The sequence below is a fragment of the Myotis lucifugus genome, unplaced genomic scaffold (genome assembly GCF_000147115.1).
Source record: "Myotis lucifugus unplaced genomic scaffold, Myoluc2.0 scaffold_206, whole genome shotgun sequence".
Lineage (NCBI taxonomy): Eukaryota > Metazoa > Chordata > Mammalia > Chiroptera > Vespertilionidae > Myotis > Myotis lucifugus.
The window spans coordinates 191,791-216,700 of NW_005871254.1; the positions used below are offsets into that span (position 1 = coordinate 191,791).

At 52.6% G+C, this 24,910-nt stretch overlaps 1 protein-coding gene across 4 annotated transcripts in view; it reads right to left on the reverse strand.

Annotated features, from left to right (window-relative positions):
* CXCL12 (C-X-C motif chemokine ligand 12) overlaps nucleotides 1–24,230 on the reverse strand; it is a 31,413-nt gene extending 7,183 nt beyond the window's left edge. Inside the window, exons 1-4 of one of the 4 annotated variants that reach the window (XM_014463302.2) lie at nucleotides 24,073–24,230; nucleotides 19,699–19,816; nucleotides 18,927–19,013; nucleotides 2,265–2,370 (exon numbers count right to left, since the gene is read on the reverse strand). In XM_014463302.2, the coding sequence (XP_014318788.1) occupies nucleotides 2,280–2,370; nucleotides 18,927–19,013; nucleotides 19,699–19,816; nucleotides 24,073–24,133 (357 nt within the window). In that variant the 5' untranslated portion in view covers nucleotides 24,134–24,230 and the 3' untranslated portion in view covers nucleotides 2,265–2,279. The other 3 variants (XM_006097538.3, XM_006097536.3, XM_023761290.1) reach the window with 3 other exon arrangements.
* Between the last annotated feature and the right edge of the window lie 680 nt (nucleotides 24,231–24,910).

Consider the following 24,910-nt stretch of genomic DNA (forward strand, 5'->3'; position numbering starts at 1 on the left):
CCCAGGCCCTGATTTCATCAGGGACAGCCTGGAGATCAGACCCTGGAGAGGAGCTCAGGCTAAGAATCCCGCTCAGGCCCCACCGGCAGCACCACTGCCTCTGGACTTGGCTTTCATCCCTCTGCTTTTCTGTGTTTCTTTCCCTAAATGCACTTTTTATAAATATATTTTATTGATTTTTTACAGAGAGGAAGGGAGAGGGATAGAGAGCTAGAAACATCGATGAGAGAGAAACATCGATCAGCTGCCTCCTGCACACCCCCTACTGGGGATGTGCCCGCAACCAAGGTACATGCCCTTGACCGGAATCGAACCTGGGACCCTTCAGTCCACAGGCAGACGCTCTATCCACTGAGCCAAACCAGTTAGGGCCCTAAATGCACTTTTTAGATTTGCTTTCTTCTCTTTTCTTTTATCTACTCACTGAAAATGAGTTAGAGCAATAATCTCCTTTCTAAACATTCACAGAAAAAAGTGCTAAACAGGATAGATACTTGTCAGCAAGTCCTTGGCGGGTTTTTACAAGTAGGTTAAAATAGTATATTCCACTGTTCTTAATGCTTCAATCTGTAGTCCTGGGAAGTTATGGTGTTCTGTATTAAACTTGCTAAACAACATTGTTTTTATTTTTTAAACATATTTTTATTGATTTCAGAGAGGAAGGGAGAGATAGAAACAACAATGATGAGAGGGAATCTTTGCCTCCTGCACACCCCACACTGGGGATAGAGCCCACAACCTGGGCATGTGCCCTTGACTGGAATCAAACCCAGAACCCTCAGTCTGCAGGCCAATGCTCTATCCACTGAGCCAAACCAGTTAGGGCAGCAACATTGTTTTTAATAAAATCAATATGATAGTTTATGTAAATATAACATATTGACATATATTGCAAATGTAACCGCATGGAAGTGTTTAGAGAAATATTAGCTTTCCCTATTATTCGAATTATGATCATTTGACCAAGGCAAAATCCTCAGGGCATATGGCAACTGCAGCAAAAAACAGGCACCACTTTGTGAATAGTTAGCATGTGTCAGGCTTGCTGCCTTCCGTCTCGGGATGGTAAGTCAGGCTTTGACCAAAGAGAAGGCAGACAAACTTGGACTTGACTGTGTGATTGGAGAGACTTCCAGAGAAGAGAGGCTGCAGATCAGCCAGCTGCGCTCAGAGGGTATCCTGTCGGGAGCAGCTGGGATGTGGAGGCACAAAACTGTCTGCTCTTGGAGCTGGAAGCCAGTGGGAGGATGGGCCACAGACACTCAGCAAAGGAATGATGGTGCAGAGGACTGTGCTGGTGAAGGAAGTGGGAGGGAGCAGGACGGTTAGCAGAGAGGCGTCTTGGTGGACAGAAGGGTGCAGCTGAAAGATAGCAGGACAAAGGGAAGGGTATTTGAGGACCCTGGGGGCGGCAGGAGGCAACCAGTATGATTGAGGATGGGGAGGGGGAGTGGGACAGAGCGGGGAGTCATGGGAAGTTCTTAAGGTTTCAAATAAAGGAATGGTGTGACCTATACAGAACCTTTTGATTGAGTGCCTACTTTGACCAACTTTATTGGGCAGGAGAGGGAGCAAGAAGCAAAGTGAGGCTGGTCTTTCTGCTCCAGAGTCTAAGACCTTGCTACCTATGACCTTTTTAATCTTCTAGGAGGAAAGAAATTGATAGCATCCAACATTCTAAATAACTCTAGACCAGCCGTGGGCAAACTACGGCCAGCGGGCCAGATCCGGCCCATTTGAAATGAATAAAACTAAAAAAAAAAAAAGACCGTACCCTTTTATGTAGTGATGTTTACTTTGAATTTATATTAGTTCACACAAACACTCCATCCATGCTTTTGTTCCGGCCCTCTGGTCCAGTTTAAGAACCCATTGTGGCCCTCGAGTCAAAAAGTTTGCCCACCCCTGCTCTAGACCATTAAAGGCTCCCCTCACATTGTTTAAAACTGAATGTTTAATATTATTTAATAAATTCTACTGCCCACCCATTTCAACCTTGCTTGTTTTTTCCTTTATACTCTCCTCACATCGCTTCTCACCACCATGCAGGTGACCTCTGCTGGCCATGCCCCAGGGGTCAGGAAGAGTCTGCGTTCTGTCCCTAGTGCTGGGAGGGCAAGGGGCCAGGAACCTCCTCTCATCTCACGAGGCATCGGACGTGACCAGGCAATGGCAGGTCAAGGCCGGAGACGCCCCCAAAGGCTGGTGGCAGCGGCCTCTGGCTCATCCAGTGTTGGGGTTTGGCTGGGTCTCTGAAGTGGAGTTTCTCATATGTGTCTTTAGTTCCTGTCACAGCTCCTGTCACAAAGCCCAAACCTGTGGAGGATGCCTTTTCTGTATTGTGTCCCTTTGATACTGAGCAGTGTGAACCTGTAAACAAGAACAAGGGGGACGCGGCATTTCAGTGCTGGGACCTCATGAGTTTGATCGACTGCTGTGAAAAGGCTCCTGGTATCCTGGGGGCAGAGGAGAGGGAAGTCTTATTTCTGAGCTGCATAAACATGTGTGTGTTGCCCTCTAAGCAACCTCTAGATGGAACCATCCTAAAGGTGGGGGAGCCTGGGGAGGGCTCTGTCTATCATCTGTCTATTTTACTTGGAAACCGTTTTGGGGGGAGAACATCTCTGGCTGCTCAGAGAAGAATCTCTGTGTTGGTTGCACGGGGACCCCTGGCAGCTCAGCGGGTGCGATGGATTTGCTGAAACTGGAACAATTGGGAGTGAAGGATGAAAATTGGGAATTTAAACTCGCAAGAACACTATGTTCAACGCTGTGGAGATCTGTGCTTTGTGAATCATCAGCAAAATTAAGAAATGGTGAAATCCAGATGAAAGATTTTCAGTTCACAGATAAGGGAGCACAAACGGACTTCCAACCACGTCCTTGGCAGCCGACTTACGACTGCATGCGCTGTGTGCCAGACCTCAGGGAATGGCGGCTCTCAGGAGGGTGGGTGGCCCAGCCCTCCCAAAGCTGCAGGGCAGGGAGCTGCAGTGGGCAGTGGTTACATAACCCCGGCATTTGTTTAAATATTCAGTTCAGCAAGTCATTAAATGTTCTCGCAATAAGTTAGTGGCAGCCCAGGATGGGGACTTAGGAGCTGGAACTTACATGAATCTGGCAGAGCTGGCGACTCGCCCTGATGGACCCAGGGCCAAGGGAAACAGGGCCCAGATTCGTTAATTAAGACACGGGTTTGATGACAAATGAAGGACATAGGAGGCTGCGCGGAGAACAAAGGGGCAGGCCTGCAGGTTTTGAGGGGCACAGCCGAGAGAGAACCGGGCTTAGTACTGCCCTCTCTGGCGCTCAGGAGACCAGCTTTCTGGGTCCAGTACCCTGCTGATCCCTAAGGCCTGGGAAGCCCCTGGCTTCCTCCCTGCTGTGCCCGGTGATGGAGCCCTGTATCTAGAGCAGCCAGCCCCGAGTCTGCGCCCAACCAGCTCCTGGGGACCTGAGCTGGCATCGTTTCTATCTGTCTTCCCCCCATTACACTAGCAGCCTCTGCTCTGGCTCCTGCCTCCCTGCTGACTGGTCGGGGCAGGGTCAGAGCCTCCCTTTTGTCAACCCCAGAATGCACTTCCTTGGCCCAGCTTCCTGAGCCCATGCTGCTGATGGGTGTGTCTGTCAACACTGTCACATGCAGAAGACACTTCCATGTGGCTCCTGTGTGCCTGTCCCCTGCGAGCATGAGTCCTGTCACCCTGGGTCCAGGGCAGGCCCCCAGAAGGTGGAAACGTACCCAGTGCCCTTTAGGCTCCAAGTTCTCCCCCAGGTCATCACAGCCCCTCCTTCCCCAACCCCCCTCCTGCATCTCCGCCTGGCTCTCTGCCTGGCTCCACTGGAACGCACAGGAAGGAGGACTAACTGCTAACACAGGGGCTCAGTGAAAACACAGAAGCAGGTGCTGCCACTTGTACATGCGTGGTTTTGGAAAGGGCTGTAACTTGACTGTTCTCTCATCAGTACAACAGGAACGCCAACTCCCAGCAGGGAGCATGGGGCATTGGCTGGTGTGTACTGTGCCCAGCTATGGGAGGGTGCCGTGAACTCGCCTGGTATTCTTACCTGCACCGGGTACAGCCCTGCCCCCACTTTGGGGCCATCCAGGGCCGCCCCATCTCCCACTTTATGACCCCAGATGAGGAACCGCAGACAAGGAGGCCAGAGCGTAGGGAGGCTCAGAGACGTCCCCAGGTCTCAGCTGTGGTCCGTGACAGGGCGGGCATTGCGCACAGGCCCAGGGATCCTTCGCAAACTGGGGGTTCTGGGCTGTCCTTTTCCTGGGCCAGGTTCCCGGGCTTGTATCTGGTAAAATGGGGAACCCAGGGCCAGGCTGGGGACTCGGCTCCAGGTTCGGGTGGAGACAGGCGGTGGGGGCCGGGGAAGAAGTGGGACATGGACCCCAGGTGGAGGTTCAGGCTCTCCTGGAGGGAGAGGAGGGGACAGAGCAGGAAAAGGGCGGGAAGGGGCAGCATCCTTTGCCATTTTAGGGACAGGCTCCGCATACCTCAGAAATCCATTTATTGTTTGATTAGGTGGCCATTGAATTTATCATTCCAACTAGGACATTCTGAGAGAGAAGGGGACCCATTGGTCATTTCCTGGGAACACAGGCTGACACTGGGATTGTCTGGGCCCCTCAGGGTGCGTGGTTACTGAGTTCTTTAAGGACTTTGAAAAGGTATCTGATAAGCTGGCTTGCCCAGGGGCCGATGCCCTCAGAGGGGAATCTTAGGGTTCAAGTCCTCTGCTTTCTGGGACCTCTGGCTCCCAGCCCCTGCCCTTTGCACCTTCCTGGGTGCAAACCAAGCACCCGGGCCCAGGAGGACCAGGCGCGCTGAAGTCAGCAGGGCCCCTGAAGAGGCACCCTGGTGGGGCCTGGCCTGGCCTCCTGCCAGCTGGGAGCACAGGCGGAAAGTGTCTTGAGGGTGAGCTCTGTTTTTCTAGAAAATCACAGCCTTTTCCAGAGAGCGCACAGATGAGTGGCGGGGGCCGCAGCTGCCGGCCCTGCATGCTCCCTGCCTTCCGGAGCCTCTGGTCCTCGCCTGTGCCAGGTCAGTGGCGTCTTTATAATACAGGTTAGTCAGATGCTCTCCTCTTGAGGGACTGAGTTCAATAGACTCATATCAGAGCACAGAGCAGGAGGCCCAAATAAGGGAGCAATGGGGACCATGGTGTTTTCGTTCTGAAATGTCACCAATTAATTGTAAAGCCTATAGTGCTTTAAGAATGGACAAAATAGCCATTAGATGAATATGGGTATCTTTATTTTAGAGGTGTCCAAAGAAAGGTTCCAAAAAAGCATTACCAAGATTCATATCAAGAAGCTTTAGTCCTATGTTTTTTTCTAAGAATTTCATGGCTTTAAGTCTTAAATTTAAGTATTTGATCCATTTTGAATTAATTTTTATGAATAGTGTAAGTTATGGGTCCAGTTTCATTTTTCTACATGTGAATATCCAATTATCCTGGCATCATTTATTGAAAAGACTATCTTTTCTCCATTGAGTATTTTTGGCCTCCTTGTCAAATATTAGTTAACTGTATATGTGTGGGTTTATTTCTGGGCTTTTAATTCCATTCCATTAATCTATTTGTCTGTTTTCGTGTCAGTGCCATACTGTTGTGATGACTGCAGCTTTATAGCATAGGTTGAAATCAAAAGTTTGATGTCTCCTGCTTTGTTCTCCTTCCTCAGGATTTATTTGGCTATTTGGGATCTTTTATGGTTTCATATAAATTTTTCTACTTCTGTAAAAAACCATTGGAATCTTGGTAGGGATTGCATCAACTATATAAATGGCTTTTGGTAGCATTGACATTTTAACAATATCCATTCTTCCAGTTCACGAACATGGGATACCTTTTTATTTATTTGTATCTTCAACAATATCATGTAGCCTTCAGAGTAGAGATCTTTTACCTCCTTAGTTAAATTTATTCCTGGTTTTATTGTTTGTGGTGTTATTATAAATGGGACAAATTTCTTTATTAGAAAATTCATTATTAGTGTATAAAAACATTCCTGATTTTGTATCCTGCAACTTTACTGAGTAAGCCAATAAATGAATTAATTGGTTAAAACTAACAATTTTTTGGGTGGAGTCTTCAGAATTTTCTATATATAAAACCATGTCATTTGCAAATAGAGACAATCTTATTTCTTCCTTTCCAATCCTGATAATTTATTTCTCCTACTTGCCCAATTGCTCTAGCTGAGACTTCTAGTACTATGTGAATAAGAGTGGTGTGAGTAGGCTCCTTTGTCTTTTCTGATTTTAGAGGAAAAGCTGTCAGTCTTTCACCATTGAGCATGATGTGGGATGAGTTAGTCTTTAATCTTGGCTCACATGAAAAGAACCATTATCCTTTGTCACGTTCTGGAGATTCCTAGAGGATTCTAGAAAAGGGGCAGTGTGTGTGACCCCTGATATATGAACATTGGAGTAAGATGAATTTGGGTCCAAGTAATGACTTACCAGTGTGACCCTGAGTATGGAAATAAGTGTACAGTCTTGTGTGATGAACTTAGCTATTTTTATTTTAGAGATGAGCAAAGAAGGGTTCCAATGTGTTAACATCCTGTTAATTTATTGGGAAAGCATTAGAAAATATTTCTTTAGTGCCTTCAGAGTGCCATTCACAAAGAAAACTAGTGAGCAAAACAGACTAAGCCCCTTTCTTCCAGCATTTGCTATTAGTCCTCTTTGTGGGGAAGCAGTCAACAAACAAGTAGACATGACAGGTGTGCTAGGGAGGAGAGCAGCAGAATAAGGTGGTCAGGGCATGTCAGGCAGGGGGGCTGCTGTTCAGGACAGGGAAGTCTGCAAAGACTTTTCTAAGAAGGTGTTGGTGAGTGTAGACTAAAGGAAGGAAGGAGGTAAACCATAGTTCTAGGCAGAGACCACCCAGTACAAAAGACCTCTGCCACGGGTGGGCCTGACCTGTTCAAGGGAGAGGAGGCCAGTGCGGCTGGCACAGAAAAGGGGTGAAGTCAGATAGGTGACGGGGGGCAGGGAGTGTAACTTCTGTTGGCCACTGGAAGGTCTGAGTAGGGGTTACACTCCTGCTGCTGTGGAGAGGATCTCCCAGGACTTGACAAAGGGCCAGCTCAAGGGCTAGTGCAGAGATTCAAGTAGAAAACAGCTGTGGCTTGGACCAAGATGGTAGCCATGAGAAGTGACTGGGTTCTGGGTATATTTTTAAGATAACTAATTGGGTTTGTTAATGGTTTAGCGCAGAGCTGTGAGGGAATAAAATAAAGATGACTATACGGTTTCAGCCTGAGCAACTTGAGGGATAGAATTGTCATTTGCAGAAATGGGGATGGGAGATATGCATGTTTGTGTGTTGACATAGAAAGTAAAACATAATTCTGGTGACGGAGAGAGGGGGAGTCAGGAGAGATGTCCTTGGGAAGGTGAGGCGTCCTGGGCTCCACTTCCCAGTGCAGGGTGGCCTGGACCACGGCGCTCATGCGGGTGATGGCAGAGACGGTGGATACAGATTGAACAGACAGTGGATGAGAGGCGAAGCCCATGGGAATCCCATTCTTATGACTCCCTTTTATTCTGACATAGAAGGCAGACCAGGCTGGGCATCATGCCATGCACTGAGGGGTTGCCGGTTCAGTTCCTGGTCAGGGCATATGCCCAGGTTGGGGCTTGATCCCTGGTGGGGAGCGTGCAGGAGGCAGCTGATCAATGTTTTGTTCTCACATTGATGTTTCTCTCTCTTTCCCTCTCCCTCTCTCTAAAAAAACAGCTGTGGCTCTGAGAGAGAGAAGAAAGTGTGCGATGAGCACCTAAAAGAGGAACAAACAGGACAGAGCTGTGCGGGAAGATCCCGGCAGCACTGAGGATGCACTGCTGGCGAGTGTCACGAATTCAAAGAGACCAGACAGCAGAGATGCACTTTTCCTGAGCGCTTGTCAGCTGTAGAGGTGCCAGAGTAGAGTGACTGAGTTAGACTTCACGGGGATGGATCGCCCAGCAATGAGCAGAGACTCACTTTCACTACAAGTCCAGGGCTCCTCCCATTCAGCCTCCCACTCCATGAGCACCTCTTGCCACTCCTCTCTCCCCCTCTGTTCACAGGAGAAACAGAAGGGCCAAGAGTGTAAGAGGCTTCACTCTGCTTTGTTTCTGTTTAGTTTCATGGGCCAAGAGTTTAGATGCAACTCATTTGCTCTAAAGGAAATGTTAACTCCTGAGAACTTAGAGCAACCTCCTTGAAATCTGAGAGTAGCTCCAGCGTCAGGTAGGAGCACCAGGGCTTGGCTGTGGCTTGCCGGGTGGCTGCCTCCCAAAGGGCCTGTGGATGCCTCTCACCCTGAGGAATCAGCTTGCTCCTCAAATGCTGATTAAGCCCCCACCAAGACAAGCACTCTTCAGGGCACTGGGAACAAAGCTCCCCATCCCCAGTAAGACAGTACGGAGCTTACAGCCTGGCAGGGGCTGCCCCAGGGGTGGATGTGCCTATAACTGCTTGTCCCAGTTTGTTTTCCTCATGGGATGCACAGCCCATGGGGCAGACCCCATGACCCCTCCACACACCTGGAGCTGGGTCGGAGCGCCCCACAGGCTGGCATGGTCCAGCCATCTCACAACTGATGTTGGGCAAGTTGGGTTGGTTCCGGATGGGTCCCTTCAAGGGGGGAAGAGCATCTAGGCAGTAAGCCAAATCTGTGTACCTTTTATGGGGAGGCTCTAGGGGATGCCTCTGAGTTGTTTACCAATCCTAACAGGGCAGCAGGCACATCTCTGAATGGTCTTTCCTTGGAGTTCAATTGAAACCAAGAAAATAGGCAAAAAGACCCTTGGGGAAGCTGGAAAGGGAAAAGGGGGTAGGAAGTCTCCAATATAATTGTGTGCACCAGCCCAAGGCCTCCTTCTGCCCCACCTGCCTTGTCCACTCTGCCTGCCTAATTGCCCCTAGTGTGGATATGTGGGTGCAATGAGCAGAAATCCTCATTTTAGCTTTCAATCAGGAATTTTTTAGAATATACAGACCCCAAGAGAAGGACAAAAGCTGGACCACTCAAGGGACCTTCCCAGCCACTCCTTTCCCCTGTGAGCAGCCCCATCTCACCTCCCTCTAGAGCTAACAGGTCTCTCACCCCACTTCTCTCTCCAAACCCATTTCATCCAGTTGTAGCTCCCTCTGCTCCTCTGTCTCTACTACCCACACTTCCCTATCCAGGATCTCAGCTGTAAGCAGAGAAGCCTAGGGCCCCGAAGAGGTCTGAACCCCAGCTCGGTGCTCCTGGACAGAAAACTGGGCTCCCATGGGAGCTGCACCTCTGGCAGAAGTAACTCCTATTTCTAACTCAGAGCTCGGCCTCACATGGGCTCTCACTGGCAGTCCCTGTGGGTCAGGTCACCCCCAAAAGAACCTGTTCCCCTCCGGGCTCAGCTTCACCGGGGCTGGATGGCATTCTATCTTCTCTGACTCCTTCCCCACCCTTAGCATGTGTTAGGAAAATGCTCACTGAGCTGTAAGTCCACCCCCTGACTGCAAGGTCCATGAAGTCAGAGAGGAAGCTATCTTGTCCACCGAAGTCTCCACACCACCTAAAACAGGCCTGGCAGGGCAGATATCAGCTGACTAGAACAGTAAGGACCAGCAGCCTTGCAGGGCATGAAAGACCAGGGACTTTATTTTTAACTAAAGACCCGATGCAAGAAATTCATGCAAAGGTCTCGGCCCTCACAGCCCCCAGCTTTGTCTGGAAGGTTGCCGACAGTCATTCTACTGTTCAGTCTAATTAGCATATTAGCTCTTTATTATATAGGATGCTACGTCATTGTGAAGAGTCTACCTCATTCTGAAAAGTTAACCCAGAGATTGCTCATTCCTAGAGTTAGAACAGTGGTAGAGTGTGTGGACCAGCATGGCACAGGCTCTCGGGAACCTACAAAACCCCAACCAAGAGGCTTCTCCCCACCTGTCAGCTGAGAGTGAGAAGCTCAAGCTGAGTCACTCATAGCTAGTTGGTGTCTGAGCTTCGCTGAGGTCGAAGTAGAGGCAGGTGTGGACTGATTCCAGTGCGGTGAACCCTAGGGGACAGCAGGCTGAGAGAGGGGGGAAATGGCTGCCATGCACACTGTTCCAGTCTAACCCTCATGTCTCCTGGTGCTACTAAGCCTAGGGTTGCAGCTGGAAACCAAGACTGAGACTCAAGGCAAGGGGCGTGTCTCAAATCCCAGGGTGAGCAGAGAGACCAGGACTCAAGCACTGGCCTACTAGCCTTCACAGCCACGCTTGTCTCAGGACACCACGATGCGGCTCACTGTGGCCTCCTCTAACCCTTCTCTGGTCCTCCGGTCCATCCTGCACCTTGGCAACCACACTGTGGTCACCCTGTACATAGGAGGGAGGATCTGGGCTCAGTGGTGACGCGGTCGCGTTGAGCCTGGGACAAGAGGGTCTGGAGGACAGAACGCCCTGGGCTCAGACATCGGTGGTGTTTGTGTGGGCCTTCCTTCCCAGCATGGTTGACTGTGGACCAGAGAGAATGAGGTAGAAAGTGGGAAGGGCTGACCTCCGTGAGGACAGAGCCCTGCCGGTCAGCGCTGTGCAGAGTCCAGGATGGTGTAGGGCAGCCCTTGAGAGAGTCAGGGCCTGGCTTTCAGAGGGCCCCTGTGCAGGAAGAAAGGCTCTGGTGCGGGGTCCTTGGCAGGGCCCTCAGGGACGGGCCTGTTTGTCTCCCACTAAAGCCTGACAAGCCCAGGGTGGAGGTCTCCTTCCCACAGCAGCCAGCAAACACCAGGGCCCTCGCCCAAAGCCATCCCTTCTGAGCAGAGGGCTGCCTTGTCTTTAAGAGGGAATTCCAGCAAAGCCAAGGACACCTGGGGAGAGGGTGCAGCTTTCCCAGCTCAGGGTCAGTGGAGGAGGGGGGCAGGTGAGCTCCCAGACCTCTGGCTCATGTTTAGCATTACAATGGCCTGTTTTCCACTCACCACTGCAGCTAGAATTACATGCCCCTGGGGCCTGAGGGAGGAAAACCAAGTCCGGAAAACTCCAAATGCTAACACTAATTTTCAAGCTGGTCGGCTGCTGCATTTTGAGTACATGTCTTTATTAGAACAATTATAAGTGCATATACAGTACATCTTTTCATGGATATGAAAGTAGAAATTGTTTCTCAAAAGGAATTGTTACTTATTAAGAAAGCACACTGCAGACAGGAAGCTGCCTTCTCCTGGACCATTTTCACATTATCTGGGAGATGCAATTTAAACAAAACAAGATACAGTATTTATCACATTGAACACTGAACCCATCCCTGCTCAGGGGCTGAGAGTCCAGCGAGGTTGGGGACTAAGGACTTCCCTGTGGGGTTTGTCAACTCGGCTATGTCAGTGGTCTGCTGAGAGGACATGGGTGGTTCCCGGGGTGGGTTCCCTCAGAAAGGGTCAGAGAAGATGTGTGGAGGGGCGAGGACACCACAAATCTCATCCAGCGGCAGAAGGGCACATCCCTGAGAAGGGCGATGCAGTCCCAGTGAGGGGGCCCGTGTGGCCACACCAGGCAGTATTCAGAAAAGGAAGGTGCCATCGAACCCCCCTCAGGACGCCCAGGGGCGCAGCGGCCTTTGCTACACAGGCCCTCTGCTCAGACAGGCAGGGGCTCCTTCTGAGGCTCCTCGCTGGGTTCTCAGCACCTGGCCAGAGCAGGACAAAGAACAGTACGAACAACACATGGCACAGATTCAGGTTCCAACACACAGCACACAAGGGAGCCCCAGTCCCCAGAGTTCACCCCACGTGATGCAGAGGCTGGCGGGGAAGGGCTGCCCTGGAGGTTATGCTGAGCCCGAGGGAAGGTCAGGTAGAGGCAGCGCTGGGCCTGGAGGAACAGCTGGGTGACCCTGATCACCTGATGCACTTGACTTGAGTTTTGAAAGCAAGAGGGAGAGCCTTTCCTTTGCAAAGGGACTATTTAAATGTGTGTGCTTTAGGCGGAACGTCTCCTTTCAGGAGCAGATTGCAGGTACAGAAGTTGTTACACAAATAATTTTCCTTGCAGTTTCTACTCTTACCTATTTCCCCTCCTGTCAGGAGACACAGAAATGACTCTATATTTTAAACTGCAGTCAAGATTTAGGGCCCTATTTCCTCTGACTTAGGGGTGTAGTGGCTCTGGCTCATGGATTCCGGGGAAGATGCTTCCACATTTTCCATGGGAGTTTTTAACTATCTTGGAAGTGTTTTTAAATACCTAGAAAACGAGCCTCCTGCTGAAAATGCAATAATAATTTCATGTATAATTCAGGAGCCCTGTAGTGACAGGTTAATTTTAAAAGAGGGTTTAGAAACCAGTCCTGTCTCCCTTATAACTGATAAAGGCCCCCATGCTGTATGTTTCCAGTAGAAGGTAGCCGCTTGGAGGAGGTGAATACCTGTTTGGTTGATGGAATGGCTTTGTAGCATGAAGATTCACTTTTAAGAAATACTTATGGAAATGCCTAACACCTGTTCCTGATAATCCAACGATTATTAAATCTACAAACACCTACAATTCAAATTCATTTCCCTGTAACGTACTTCCTGCATGCTGTTTGCAGGGGCCTGTCAATGGATACATCCCTTGTTTTGCCTTCTTTTTTTCCACTTTCTTAATTTTAAAAACTTCACTGGATCTTCAATCAAAGAGGAAAAGTATTAGTGAGACCAAATAAAAAACAAAACAAGCAAAACCCCCTCAGTGCCTCCCTTTTTAAAAAGTGAAATTTTTAAGTTGTTTAATGTAATTCCACAAAATGCCCTCAGCAAAGGGAAACATCTCCAGCAGCAGCAGGGCTCTTCGCCAACTTCCCGCACGTCCATCTAAGAGGGAGGCCGGGGTGGGCCTCCCGGGCGCAATGGTGCCCAGGGCCACAGGCAGGTGAGGCATGATGGGCTGCCCGATGGGGAAGAGATGAGGTCAGATTTAATCAGGAAAACAATACCCACGATGAAGTATTTTATGGATTGTGTTTTCAAAACCAAGATAACAATTTTTTTCTTGTTATTTCTGTTATTCTCAAAACAATGCTGGCTTGACCCAATAAAGACACAACTATCTGTAGCTCTGAGCTATCCCCACCTATGGAAATGTGAGGGTCCGCGTCCTTGGAGGTCAGCACTGCTGCACACTGGCTTCCCTGGGGCTCTGTCCATCCGCCACGGCTTTGTGCTCAGTGGGGAAAACAAGGCCACCCCACCAGCATCATGGCAGCCCTAACCAGGGGCCGGGCTCAAGGCCCCCCAGCAGCTCCTCTCCCTCAGCCTCTGCATGTGGGGAACTGACAAGGCAGCACTGAGGACACGGCTTTGAACAAGAAAACAGGATCAGACAACAGACAATATTGCAAAGTAGACACAGATGTGCACAGCGTTTCCAGGACCTGGTAACAGAATACACTTTGGTTTGTTTCTTGAGGCCCAGTTTAAACAAAAGCTTTAGTCTTGAGAGTCCTTCCCGGGTCACAGACAGTCTCAGATGCACATGGTGATGGATGAGAGAGAGGATGATGCGAAGAGCGTGATGAGATGGAGAGGAGAGCGCGGATGAGGCCCTGCCCTGGCCTGGAAGCCCCTGCCTGGCCCTTTAGAACCTACCTCCCGCCCCCTGTGGCCGCCTTCACTGGGGTTTGCCTGTGCAAATGGGTCCTGACCCTCCTGGTGGTTCTGCCCCTCAGCCTGGGTCCCAGCCTGTGCAGCTCAGAGGCATACAACACTCAGGGACCCCTAGTCAGACCGGGGCTCCATGCTACAGATACAATAATGCACAGAAAATAATGGTTTTTATCTAAGTTCCTATTTGTCACCAGTGACATTGGATAATTGAGCTAAATGAAAAAAAAAATCCGAATATATTTTGCTACATAATCAAACGGTGAAAGTAAGGTAAATTGTGCAAAACCAAGCCCTGGGAGCGCACTGGGCCCTGCCCAGCTGCGCCAGGAGACCAAGGGGCCCTTTCTAACACTGGCTTCGCCCGGCCTCCCACCGGGAGGCCTCCTGGGCGCTGACCCAGCCTGCGCCTCTCACATCTTGAACCTCCTGTTAACAAGAAGAGAGGGAGACACCATTAAGGCAGGTTCCCACAGAGGCCCGGCCTCGCATGAGGCGCCCAGCCCACCGCGGCGGCAGCTCCTGACCTCCCTTCCGAGGCCCCGGGGAGGGGAGGGCGGTGAGAGACAGCATGGCCATGGCGAAGCACAGGGTGACAGGGAGGTGGGAGGGGGAGAGGAAAGATGGGCAGAAGCATGATCGTGGCAGATGAATGAGGGCACGGAGCCAGACTGGTGCAGAGGCCACAGGACAAGACAGGCCTTCGCCCACTGCAGACCTCACACACCACTCACCTGGGGCAGACACGTGGACACTGCCCAGTGTCAGCCCGGCTCGGCACTGAGGCCCGGCTCTTCGGCTCTTCCCCAGCCACCCAGGACCCTTCCACGGGGCCGGGGCTGTGCCTGCTTGTCAGACACAGTGAAGCCCAGGGCCAGTGGAGTTGTGTAAGGGCCGGATGATGCTGGCCTGCAGGTCCTAACCCTGGGCCAGCTCCCTTAGTCCCCGCAGCGCCCCCTCCCCAGGACAGGAGGGGCACTGTCCCCCTGAGCACTGGTTTGTCACCACAGGCTGGCCACAGCTTGACCTGTTGCTGAAGGGCAGCTGCTCCTGTGCTCAGGGAGGACCTGTCACCCTCTCTAGCAGAGGTGGCTGCTCCCACAGTGTAAAGAGCGAAGGACAGCATGAGGCACAGGTCTGCTCTTCTGTCTCGCTGGCGCATGTGCAAATTAGGAGCAGCCCAGCCAGGCTCCCCCAACCAGCTTCCTGCTGACCACCCAGTGAACATCCAGATGCCTCAGAGGCGGGAGGGGAGTGGATGAGGAGGATGTGAGCCCCCACGCGTCCAAACACAGGCCTACCGCCCCTGTGCTGGCAACAGGAGCGAGGCTGGGAGCCTTCGCCAGCTAGAAGGGATGCAAAGACGCCTCTCCAGTGGCAAAGGGAAGCTGCGGTGCTCTGTGCTGTGACCACCCAGGGCACCTTAGAGCACCAGGGGAGAGGGAACCGGGACACAGGGGAGTCTGACACACAGGCGCCTTGCACTCTCTTCTCCTGAAACCCATCAGCTCTGACCTCCATCCCCTGCATCTTTCTGGATCCATGTGATGAAACTGTGACCGGGGCTGGGGTGTGGGTGTGTTTATGTGTTCTGGGAGCGGGAGAAGGGCAGATAGGCAAGGCATCCTTTGTCAAAGCAGTGCTGACATCGGGGCCTTGCTCTCCCCCCTGACCCCCTCCTTCCGGTCCGAGTTAGAGAGACTTGGCAAGAAATCTCAGACATAATTCTGTAGGGAGGGCAGTGAGTGAAGTTCTAGAATCTAAACCTTGTCTCTTTAAGCAGATATTTCCCAGGAGTGAGAACTGAGGCAGCTGTGTCCGTCCTGCAACCTAACCGCAGGGTCACGGAGACTCTTCCAGAGGAGGGGGAGGGGAGCTAGGAGCCCCAGAGCTGCCGGCCCTTCACAGAGGGCCTCCACACCCGTGTAAGGAATCTACAAAATAAATTACCCGGCGCACCGAGAAGCACCTCATACAGAGACCCACCTGAGCCTGGAGGGGGAGCCACTCACACAGCTGGCCTGGGGAAGGGGCTGGAGAAGTCCACCCGGGGGCAGAGGTGAGGGCCAGGCAAGGGACAGGGGCAAAGGAGTCCTCTATCACTGCGAATGGAAGGGCCAGGCCAGCTCTGCCCTGAGAAAGCCTGGTTGGGCAGCCCCACTGGCAGCAATGAGAGGGCAGAGGCACATGCCCCCTGTTGACCGGGGCCCGTGCTGGGCGAGCAGACTGCGTTGGGTGGTGGCCAGGCAGGCACATGCTGGTCTCAGACAGGAGCAGCCTGTAGGTGTGCCCCGGAGGGCTCATGGGCCTTCTAAGGGAGGGCGTGAAGGGCAGGTGGGAGGCTCAGAAACCCGGGGGATGATGGAGACCCAGGTCACTCTAGATAGAGTCCGGGCTCTTCTAGAGGGTCCTGAGCAGGGTCTCCACGTCCCGGACCCCAACCTCAGTCTCTGCACAACTACTGTCTTCAGAATTTAGCAGACCAGGAGGGTCTCAGTAAGCACAACAGGCAGGGCCAGCATGGCCACAGCGATGGCAGAGCGCTGCTCCCCTAGAGTCCGAGCGCCCCGGAGGCCGGGGCCTGCTCTGAGGAGGGTAGAGCCAATTTACAAAGCGCTGGGAGGGAAGCACAGCGTGCACTGCGGTCCAGCTCCGGGCGGCAGAAACTAGTGCTTCCTCCTCTGAGCAGCCTTTCTCTTCTTCTGTCGCTTCTTTTTTCCTATCTTTTCTTTTTTCCCCACTTTTTCTTCTCTGCGCCCCCTTAGATAAAATTAGTAGAACCATTAATGACGTTGAAATAAACAGGAGTCTGCCTCACTCTGCACAATATTAACACTGGCCCCTGGGCTGGTGCCATCTGTCCTCAGGCCTGGAGGCCCCTGGGCAAGGCCCTGTCCATCAGCACCTCATTGAAGTAAAGTAGACATTTGCCTTGATTCACAAAAATGCGAGGCTTCCCCACACCTGTGAACTGAGCACAGCAATCGCCAATTTGCCAACGTGACCCTGGCTCCCCTGTTGCCTGCGGCTTGCAGTGGGGAAAGGAATTCACATCTAAAAGGGTGTGAAGACTAACCAGGGCCAGGCTGGACTGCATCTCTGTCTCCCCCCACCTGCTTTCCCAGGCTTCCTTCCTTCTTAACACAGAGCTGAGCTCTCTGTTTAACATAAAAAATCTCTGCATTGCACATCAGAGGCTCGAGCCCAGGGTTTACTAGGCCTGCCAGGAGGAGAGAAGGCAGCAGCATCCCACCTTCTCCTTTCTGGACGCCTGTGGAGACCCCTGGGAATGGCTGAGATTGTTCTGAAGAATGAGGGAGAGAGCTGGTTAGCAGAATTTTATTAGAGCAACTGGCTCGTGACTGTCACATTAAAATGATTCAAGCTGAATGGTATTTAATGATTTATGGGATACGGCCACCTGTTCCTGGGAAAGCTTGATATGAACCATGGGCTGGAAGGATGGGAGTTGTACATGGGAAAATGTGAGAGCTGGATATTATAAGGGTTGAGTCTCTAGAGATTACGTGGGGATGTTAGGAGAACCGAAGAGAAGGAAGGGGAAGAGGAATTAGTGAGTCAAATATTATTCTTCAGAAAACTAGCACCGCTGCTTCCATTGGGTTAAAAACAAAAACAAAACAAACGCAAAAACGTGAGTCGCAGATCGCATTTGCTCCTGGGCGAGGCCCGTGTGCTGGCTCTCACACGGGGACTCGGCAGGAGGGACCCACGGCACCTGACCCGCGGCCGGCGCAGCGTCATGAAGGCGGGAAACGTGTAAGAGCGCCATGTCTAACAGCTAACGGGTTTACTTCAGGACAATAAACTCCCACATACAGTAGGATGCTTGTACCATGAAACAATTGGCATTTTATTGCTAGTGCATATAATGTCACATTCGATACAATCTTAGTACAAGTGAAAAAATACACTGTGACCAACATTGAAAAGCTTCCATCACATTTCTATGTATTTCTTTACAAACTGCCAGTAGCTTAAGATAATAGAGAAATGTATCTACTGACATTCATATGGCTCCACTTCAAACGTATGAATTGTTTGACTATAAATATATTCTGAAATACATTTGTCTTATAAAGAAATGTTTAAAAAAAAGTGTGCACAAAAATATATAAAAAAAATGCCTTGCAAAACGTTACAAACACCACCAGGCCCATCTGTGGATCACATTTATGGGTGGAAATTTCCCCTTGCCAGCATCTTGGATTGAGCTGTTGTGGCTTCAGGAGCAGGAGTTAGTGGTAAGAGGTGCTTTCATTCATTTAATTTTCACCTCAGGTTTCAGAAAACTTAGCATTTGCAGAGCCTCCGGGGCACACACATGCCTCAGAGGCAATCACTGAAACCAGATTCCTCCAAGAACGCTCTCAGGTTGAAACTGCATTTGGGTTTGCAGAGACTTGTCTCTCATGGGAAGGGGGGACATGGGTCCCACGCCCCGGGAGGCCAGCTCCGCTTTGGGGGAGGCTGGAGCAGATTCTCACAGAGGGCCTGAGCAGGAGGGAGGGCACGGGGAGGAGGGCGCTGCGGGCCGCAGCCCCAGGTCACCCCCCTCCCCGAGCACGGAGGGAAATGCGAGCGAGCGGAAGCGAGGTGAAAGCATGCGCTGGCAGGAGAGAGTCTGAGCACAGTCCCCAGTGATGGCTGCTGTGTGGAGCCCGGAGGTCCATGCCCTGCGCTTGAAAGAGGGGGTGCTGGCAGCTGTCTAGTACGGCCAGTGTCTGAGGGCGGCCCTGGGCCCTCATTCCAGGAGGGGTGCACCCCACCAGAGCCCCCAGTCTCTCTCCATGCCTCCGCTTCTGGAGGAAGGCCACTTTTTTGAGCTCCATGATTGGCCATCACCTGACTGTGCCCAGACTCCCCAGGGGAGAAGAGGAAAAATCCAAAGCAAACCAAATACAGATATTAAGTAATCATTGATTTTAAAAGGGATAACGAGAATGATGATGATTGTGATGATCACAGGGGAAGTGACTGGTGGAAAATGCTGTTGGCATAATACAATTTCTCAGAAAAACCCCAGCTGTAAAACAGCCAATGTGCAAGGGTCCGGGTGAATGAATATAAGCTGTGATATCGTACCATAGGCTATAAATGCAGATGTCTACATGCCGGGCAAACCTCCCGCCCGTGCCCAGGCCAAAGCGCTGCCCCAGGCGCACACCTGGCCCTCGCCATCAGGCCTTCCTCCCCACACCTCTGCCCTCTCAGGACTTTCACACAGGTTTAGCTTTCCTCCAGTGGCTCTAGTGGAAAGTCCTTTCTGGCGGTTGTGCTTACTTGTTTAAAGCTTTCTCCAGGTATTCCTGAATCCACTTCAGTTTCGGGTCGATGCACACTTGTCTGTTGTTGTTCTTCAGCTTGGCCCTGCAAGGACAGGAGAGGCGGGTGTGCACCTGGGCAGCGGCTCACCCGCCGCCCATGTGGGCCCCTCCCTGGAGCCAGGTGCTGGCATGGCAGAGTCCCCATAGGAATCATTGGGGTTGGGATTTGAGGGAAACAGAGCACAGAGCCTGAGAAGGAAGAGCAAGACACAGGGCACGCAAGGAGCCTATGGCCAGATGTAGGGGCAAAAAAGTAGGACCTATCTGCAAGGTTGTGGGAGCTTGTGAGGGTAACTGGAGAGTAACCGCAGATTTTTGTTTTGGTGAATCACCTTGACAGTACAAGGAAGACAGAAATACACGTAAGCCCAGGGACAGAGTGGATGGAAGTTCAAATCTGGGTACCACTGAACTTGAGCACAAACTTTGGGGAGGCCAGTGTTTCTCTAGTCCAGAGGCACGGCCACTTCCTGTGCCAGAGGGAAGATGCTTAGAAAGAAGAGGCAAGGGCCACTGTGGGCACAGAAGGGCACTGAAGGGCAACTTTGGAAACTCCTGCCTGGTGCTGCACTCAAAGTCCTTGTGGTAATAACAGCTGCCTCTAATTATGCCAAGTTCAAGGCCGGACACTTGGCATGTGTCATTTCTCTAGCTTCACGGAGCCCGCCAGTTAGGTGTCACTGTGCCCAATAGATGCAACATTCCCGGAGGATGATGCTCAGACTTACACGATCTGAAGGGCACAGTTTGGAGTGTTGAGGATTTTGAGATGCTTGACGTTGGCTCTTGCAACGTGGCTCTCGAAGAATCGGCAAGGGCATCTGTAGCTCAGGCTGACCGGCTTCCCTATAAGAGGTAATAAGAACAAGGTGGCTTGTTATTATCCCGCCAGGCCTCAGAGACGCACACGTATCTGGGTGTGCAGCTGGGAAAGGATGGTAGAACGACGGTAGGATGGAGAGCGATGGGTGAGCCACTGGTGCATCCTGGCAAAGACCTCCTCCTCGGTGGGCTCGGACTCAACTTCGCCAGGGCCAGCGGCCAAGAGGACCTGTGGAGAGATGGACCCTAGGAGAAGGGAGGGTGGGAAAATGACAATAAGCAGTCCCTGCTCAGATTTCTTAAGATAAAGGATGTTAATCATGGGACAGAACTATTTCAGTCAGAGGCACCGAGGTTCCCAGCTATTCTGTGTGAAAGTAACTCTCCAGAGCCAACTGGGAGTCTTCCCTGCTCAGACCCAGGTCTGCCAGCTAGCGCTCCTCCCTCCTCTGGCACAGGCCTCATCCAGGAGCATCACCCACTTCCTGGGATTACTGCCCTCCAGGACCCCCCGCCCCCTGCAGGCTTCTCGCCTCATTTACCTTAAGCCCAGGCAACCACAAAGGAATCCTGGCTGGCTTCCTACCTGGGAGTCCCCAGAGGACAGGACAAGGGCCGACTTCTTTCCAGCCCTTCCCAGAGGCATGGAGACTATCAGGGTGGAGTCAAATATGGCTTTCATTGCAGGGACCCTACGGCCTCCTGGGTTGTATTACATCTTTGTTTGCACATTCACCAATTTCCAAAATGCCATAATTGCCGCTCATTAGTGTAAATTAGCAAAGGGCTCCTGCCGAACCCACCCTTACCCTTTAAGTCTAGAGTTGCAAGCCCTGGGAGGCTGGGATTTGTGAGGGTTTTTCCTGCAGATTTTATCCAAGCCCTACTTAATAACCCAAATTATTTGAGTTTGTGGATCCTTTCATCAGGGATTAAATATATGTCTGAGAATATTTAGTCCAGAGACTTTTTTTTAAGTGTCTTGTTTACAGGGCTCCCAGAGATCTCCCGTTGGTTCTGAGGTTGTGCACTTTGGGGTAAGAGAGCTGGGGAAGCCACACGAAAGCTTGCAAAGTAGGGACTGCTTACATTTTTTTTTCTAAAGGCTACATTCAGTTGAGAAACGGCATGGGGTGGCCAATTTAGCCACCAAGTCCTGGAAGAGCAGACCCCTTCCCCTAAACCAAACTCAATATCCTGAGAAACAGAAGGAAAAAAGCCTGGTTCAGAGCGCTCAGTGGACTCACGGTGCAGGAGAGCACGGAGCAGCCTTCACAGGGACCCAGATCAAACCCAGAAAGTCCCTGACGGGGCCTGGCTCTCAGCAACCGCACAGACACCTCCCTTCTGTCCTTCCTGGTAACCAGATCACCTGGAAAGCAAGCCCAGGGCCGGGCTAGGCAGCCAGGTCCCCCTCTGAGCAGCCTGCCTCCTGGTTCCCTAGAATTCTCATGGGTCCTGCTGAGCTGAGCAGGAGCTGGGACCGAGATGAGCCAGGATAGGTCTCAATCCTGAAGCAACAGGGAGCTGGAAGGCGCATGGTATGAGCGCTGCGGGGGGAGGGGTGGGGGCTGCTGCTCTCCAGTGTCCAAGGAGGTGTCCTGGCTCCACGCGGGGCAGGTCAGGCCTAGACTGGACTCAAAACACACGTTTTCTCATGTGCTCCTCTCCCTCCCTTCATCCCTCTGGGATCATCCATTCCTTCAAAGCAATTCTTATTCCTGCTCCCAGGACCCAGCTGCCTGTCTATCAAGTGGGGAATTTCAATAGTTTAATATTATGATTATTAATTTTAGAGAGAAGGCAGAGAGAGGGAGATAGAGAAACATGGACTTGTCGTTCCACTTATTCATGCATTCATTGTTTGATTCTTATATGTGCCCGACCTGGGATTGAACCTGTAACCTTGCATATCAGGATGAGGTTCCAACTGGCTGAGCTACCTGGCCAGGGCCTCAATAGTTTTTTAAAGTGACAGAGTTCAAGTGCACTTATGGAGAAAACTCACGGCTGCGTCCACTGTGTCCTTTCCTACAGCTTCCTGTCACTATTCCTGACTTCCCCAGCTGTTTTGGGTGTGACATCACCTACAAGAAAGACACCTGACTAGCCCAGCTGTTACTGAGGGTTGGGACCTTCGCTTTATTTCAGAGCGGTTAGCAGAGCAATTTCCACTTTAATGAAGGGAAAGACCCTGGCCAGACTCTCCAACCGAGCCTGGGAATGGGGCCCACCCTCGGTTTAAGCCCTGGAAGCTGGGACACCCAGAACACCAGCTTCTTGGCTGAGGTCAGCCAGGGAGGAAGGGCAGGATCCCACGCCTGAGCCTGCACAAGGGTATCTCCGGGAGCAGCTGTGTACTCAGCATGGGTACACGGGGCCCAGGAGTTTAAAAAAATGCATCCTGGCCTGGGCATGCAAGGAGCAGCAGGCCAGCCTGGAGCCCAGCCCCCTGGACTGGACACTTGGCTGCCAAGAGGGGCAAGCGACCCCCCATATCAGCGATGCCCAGGATTCAATGACCCGAGTCCCTGCATTCCAGTCTTTTTGCAGCTAGAGCAGCATCATTTCTCTGGAGAGAGGGGTGTGTGCTGGCGCCTCCACTCTCACAAGACCATTCAATTGTTAATTCCCAAGCCAGAATGCCTCCCTGACCTGGGGAGTCAATGTGGAGATCCCAGCCTAGGATACTGTTTCATCAGGAAAAACTTTTTAACTTGCCTTTGATCTGGTCCCTCTGCAGCTCTGACCAGCAACTCGCTACACTGTTAGAGAGCACTTTCCAGGGGTCAGCCAAGAACCCATTAGCCCAGGCCCCCTGCCTGGTCCAGTTGCATGCGCGCTCACCTTACCCAGGCCGGCTCCCCCAAAACGGCCTGCCATGAGGCAGCAGGAGTCTTCCCCCCAACCCAGCCCAGTGCTCCAGGCCTGCGTCCTGCACAGACCCCAGCGGCACCAAGAGCACTCAGCAGCGGTTCTCAACCTGTGGGTCACGACTCCTTTGGCAGTAGAACGACCCTTTCACAGGGGTCGCCTAAGACCATCCTGCATATCAGATACTTACATTACGATTCATAACAGTAGCAACATTACAGTTATGAAGTAGCAACGAAAATAATTTTATGGTTGGGTCACAACATGAGGAACTGTATTGAAAGGGCCAGAAGGTTGAGAACCACTGACTCGGAGTGTCCTTCGTCCCTTTGCAGAGTCTGTTGTAAACTTCGCAGCCAAGAACAGAACAGGCAGCAAGGCCTTACTAACATGGTTTTGTTTTTGTTTTTTTGCAAGTTTATTTGGTTTGCAGCAGCGGCGGTGTCCTGTGGCAGGACAGGGGGATTCTCTCACGCTTCAAAAGGAAAAAAGCTCTCTCGCTCTCCCGGTGAAACTGGACACCACCTCGCACAATGGCCTAAGGCCTTGGCGATTGAACTTTGTGGCAGAGCTCATTCTGAGGTGGCCGGTCCCCTGGCTGCACAAAGGCGCATTTCTGCAGGTGTGTTTTGGGCACATGGGCAAATGCGACTGTGATGACCCCAGGGCCTCTCTAGAGGGACCCTGTGAAGAGACAAGGAGGCCATGGCTGGGTGCGTGCCCAGGTTTGCGCGTCGCTTCGGACCTCGGAGCTGTGTAGAAGCGCGGCCAGGTGGGTGGCGCAAACCCGACAGCTGCTCGCATACCGGGTGCCTGCAGAGTGAGCGCCGGCCTCTCGCGGAGGGACCGCCAAGCTGCTGCATCAGATCGCACAGCCTCCACAAGCGCTTTGTCAGGCTTGCAAAGAGCTCTTTCCTACACCAACCACCCGCCGATCGATCGCACCTCCAGCCCTTGAGCCCACCGACCTCTGGAAAGCGAGCCGGGCGCGGGAAGACTCTAGCTCCGGGGTGGATGGGCAAGGGCCAGGTACGCCCGCCCCCCTCGGTTTCCAACTCGGTTCCACTCCCCCAACCCTCTCCGGCGCCCACTCAGAAACTCGCCCTCGGCGCGCTCACCCAGTTATCTGTCCTGCAGAACCTCGCTCTGCGCTCCCGCAACCCGAGCCCCGCTGCGAAGTGCAAAGCTGCAGCGCCCCGGCGCTAGGCTGCACGCGGGACTCGACGCCGCACCCGGAGGGAGCGCGCCCTGCGAAATGGGCAGCGTCTTTCCCTGCAGAGCAGTTTGCATTGGGTTCGCTCCGGGCGGCGCGGACGAAGAGGAGTCGCGGCCCCGCGCGGAGCCCGGCGCCCTGAGCCGAGCCTGGAGCCAGGTGCCGGCCCGGCCTCCGCCGCAAGCACACTCACCGTCGCTGAGGCAGAGCGCAGCCAGCACCAGGGCCAGCACGGCGACGATCTTGGCATCCATGGCACGGGCTGGCGGCTGTGGGAGGACCAAAGCCAGACGCTGAGCTGAAGCGGCTGCGGAGAGTGAAAGTGTGGCAGCCAGGGAGGCGCGCCCGACGCTTTAGAGGCTCGAGGGGGCGGGCGGGACGGGGAGGGGCGGGACGCGCGGCGAGGGGCGGGCCCGAAGCCAAAGCTGCGACCGCCGGGGGCTCTGACCAGCGTCCGGTCCGCAGAGCCGCTCCAACTGTCCCCTCCCTGCCACCTCTCCTCCGCGCCAGGGGCGCTCCGGGGCTGCGGTGCGCCCAGGCCTTTGGCCTCCGCGGGTGCCGATGGGCCCTGCTCTGTAAGCCTGACTTGCAGTGAGGAACCCGGCCGCGCAGTGAGGCTGGCCTGAGGGCTCATTATTGTTCCCCCTGCTCAGATGGAGACTTTGAGTGCAAAGGCGAGATCTGAATGAGAAGCAAAGAAAAACAAGGAGGAGCGGAGGGCGGCGGGCCGGCTGGGAAGGCTGCATCCCATGCAGCAGCTAAGAGTGTACTGTGTTTGGAGTGCAGGACCTCGAGGTGACCTCCTGCCCAGGCCCACTGCGGGGCCCCGAAAGCTCGACCTAAGAGGGCACGAGACCGTCTTTGCAGTCAGAGCAACTCCCTCGCGTCCCAAGCCCACACTACTGCTTACTAGCCCCGCCTCAGTTTCCCCAACTGTAAAACTGGGCTCTAGGTAAGATGTGCCACCAAAAGGACGGAAAGCAGATCGCCCGTGGCTCTTACAAAGTTCAGCCCCTTGCGCCTTGGTCTTC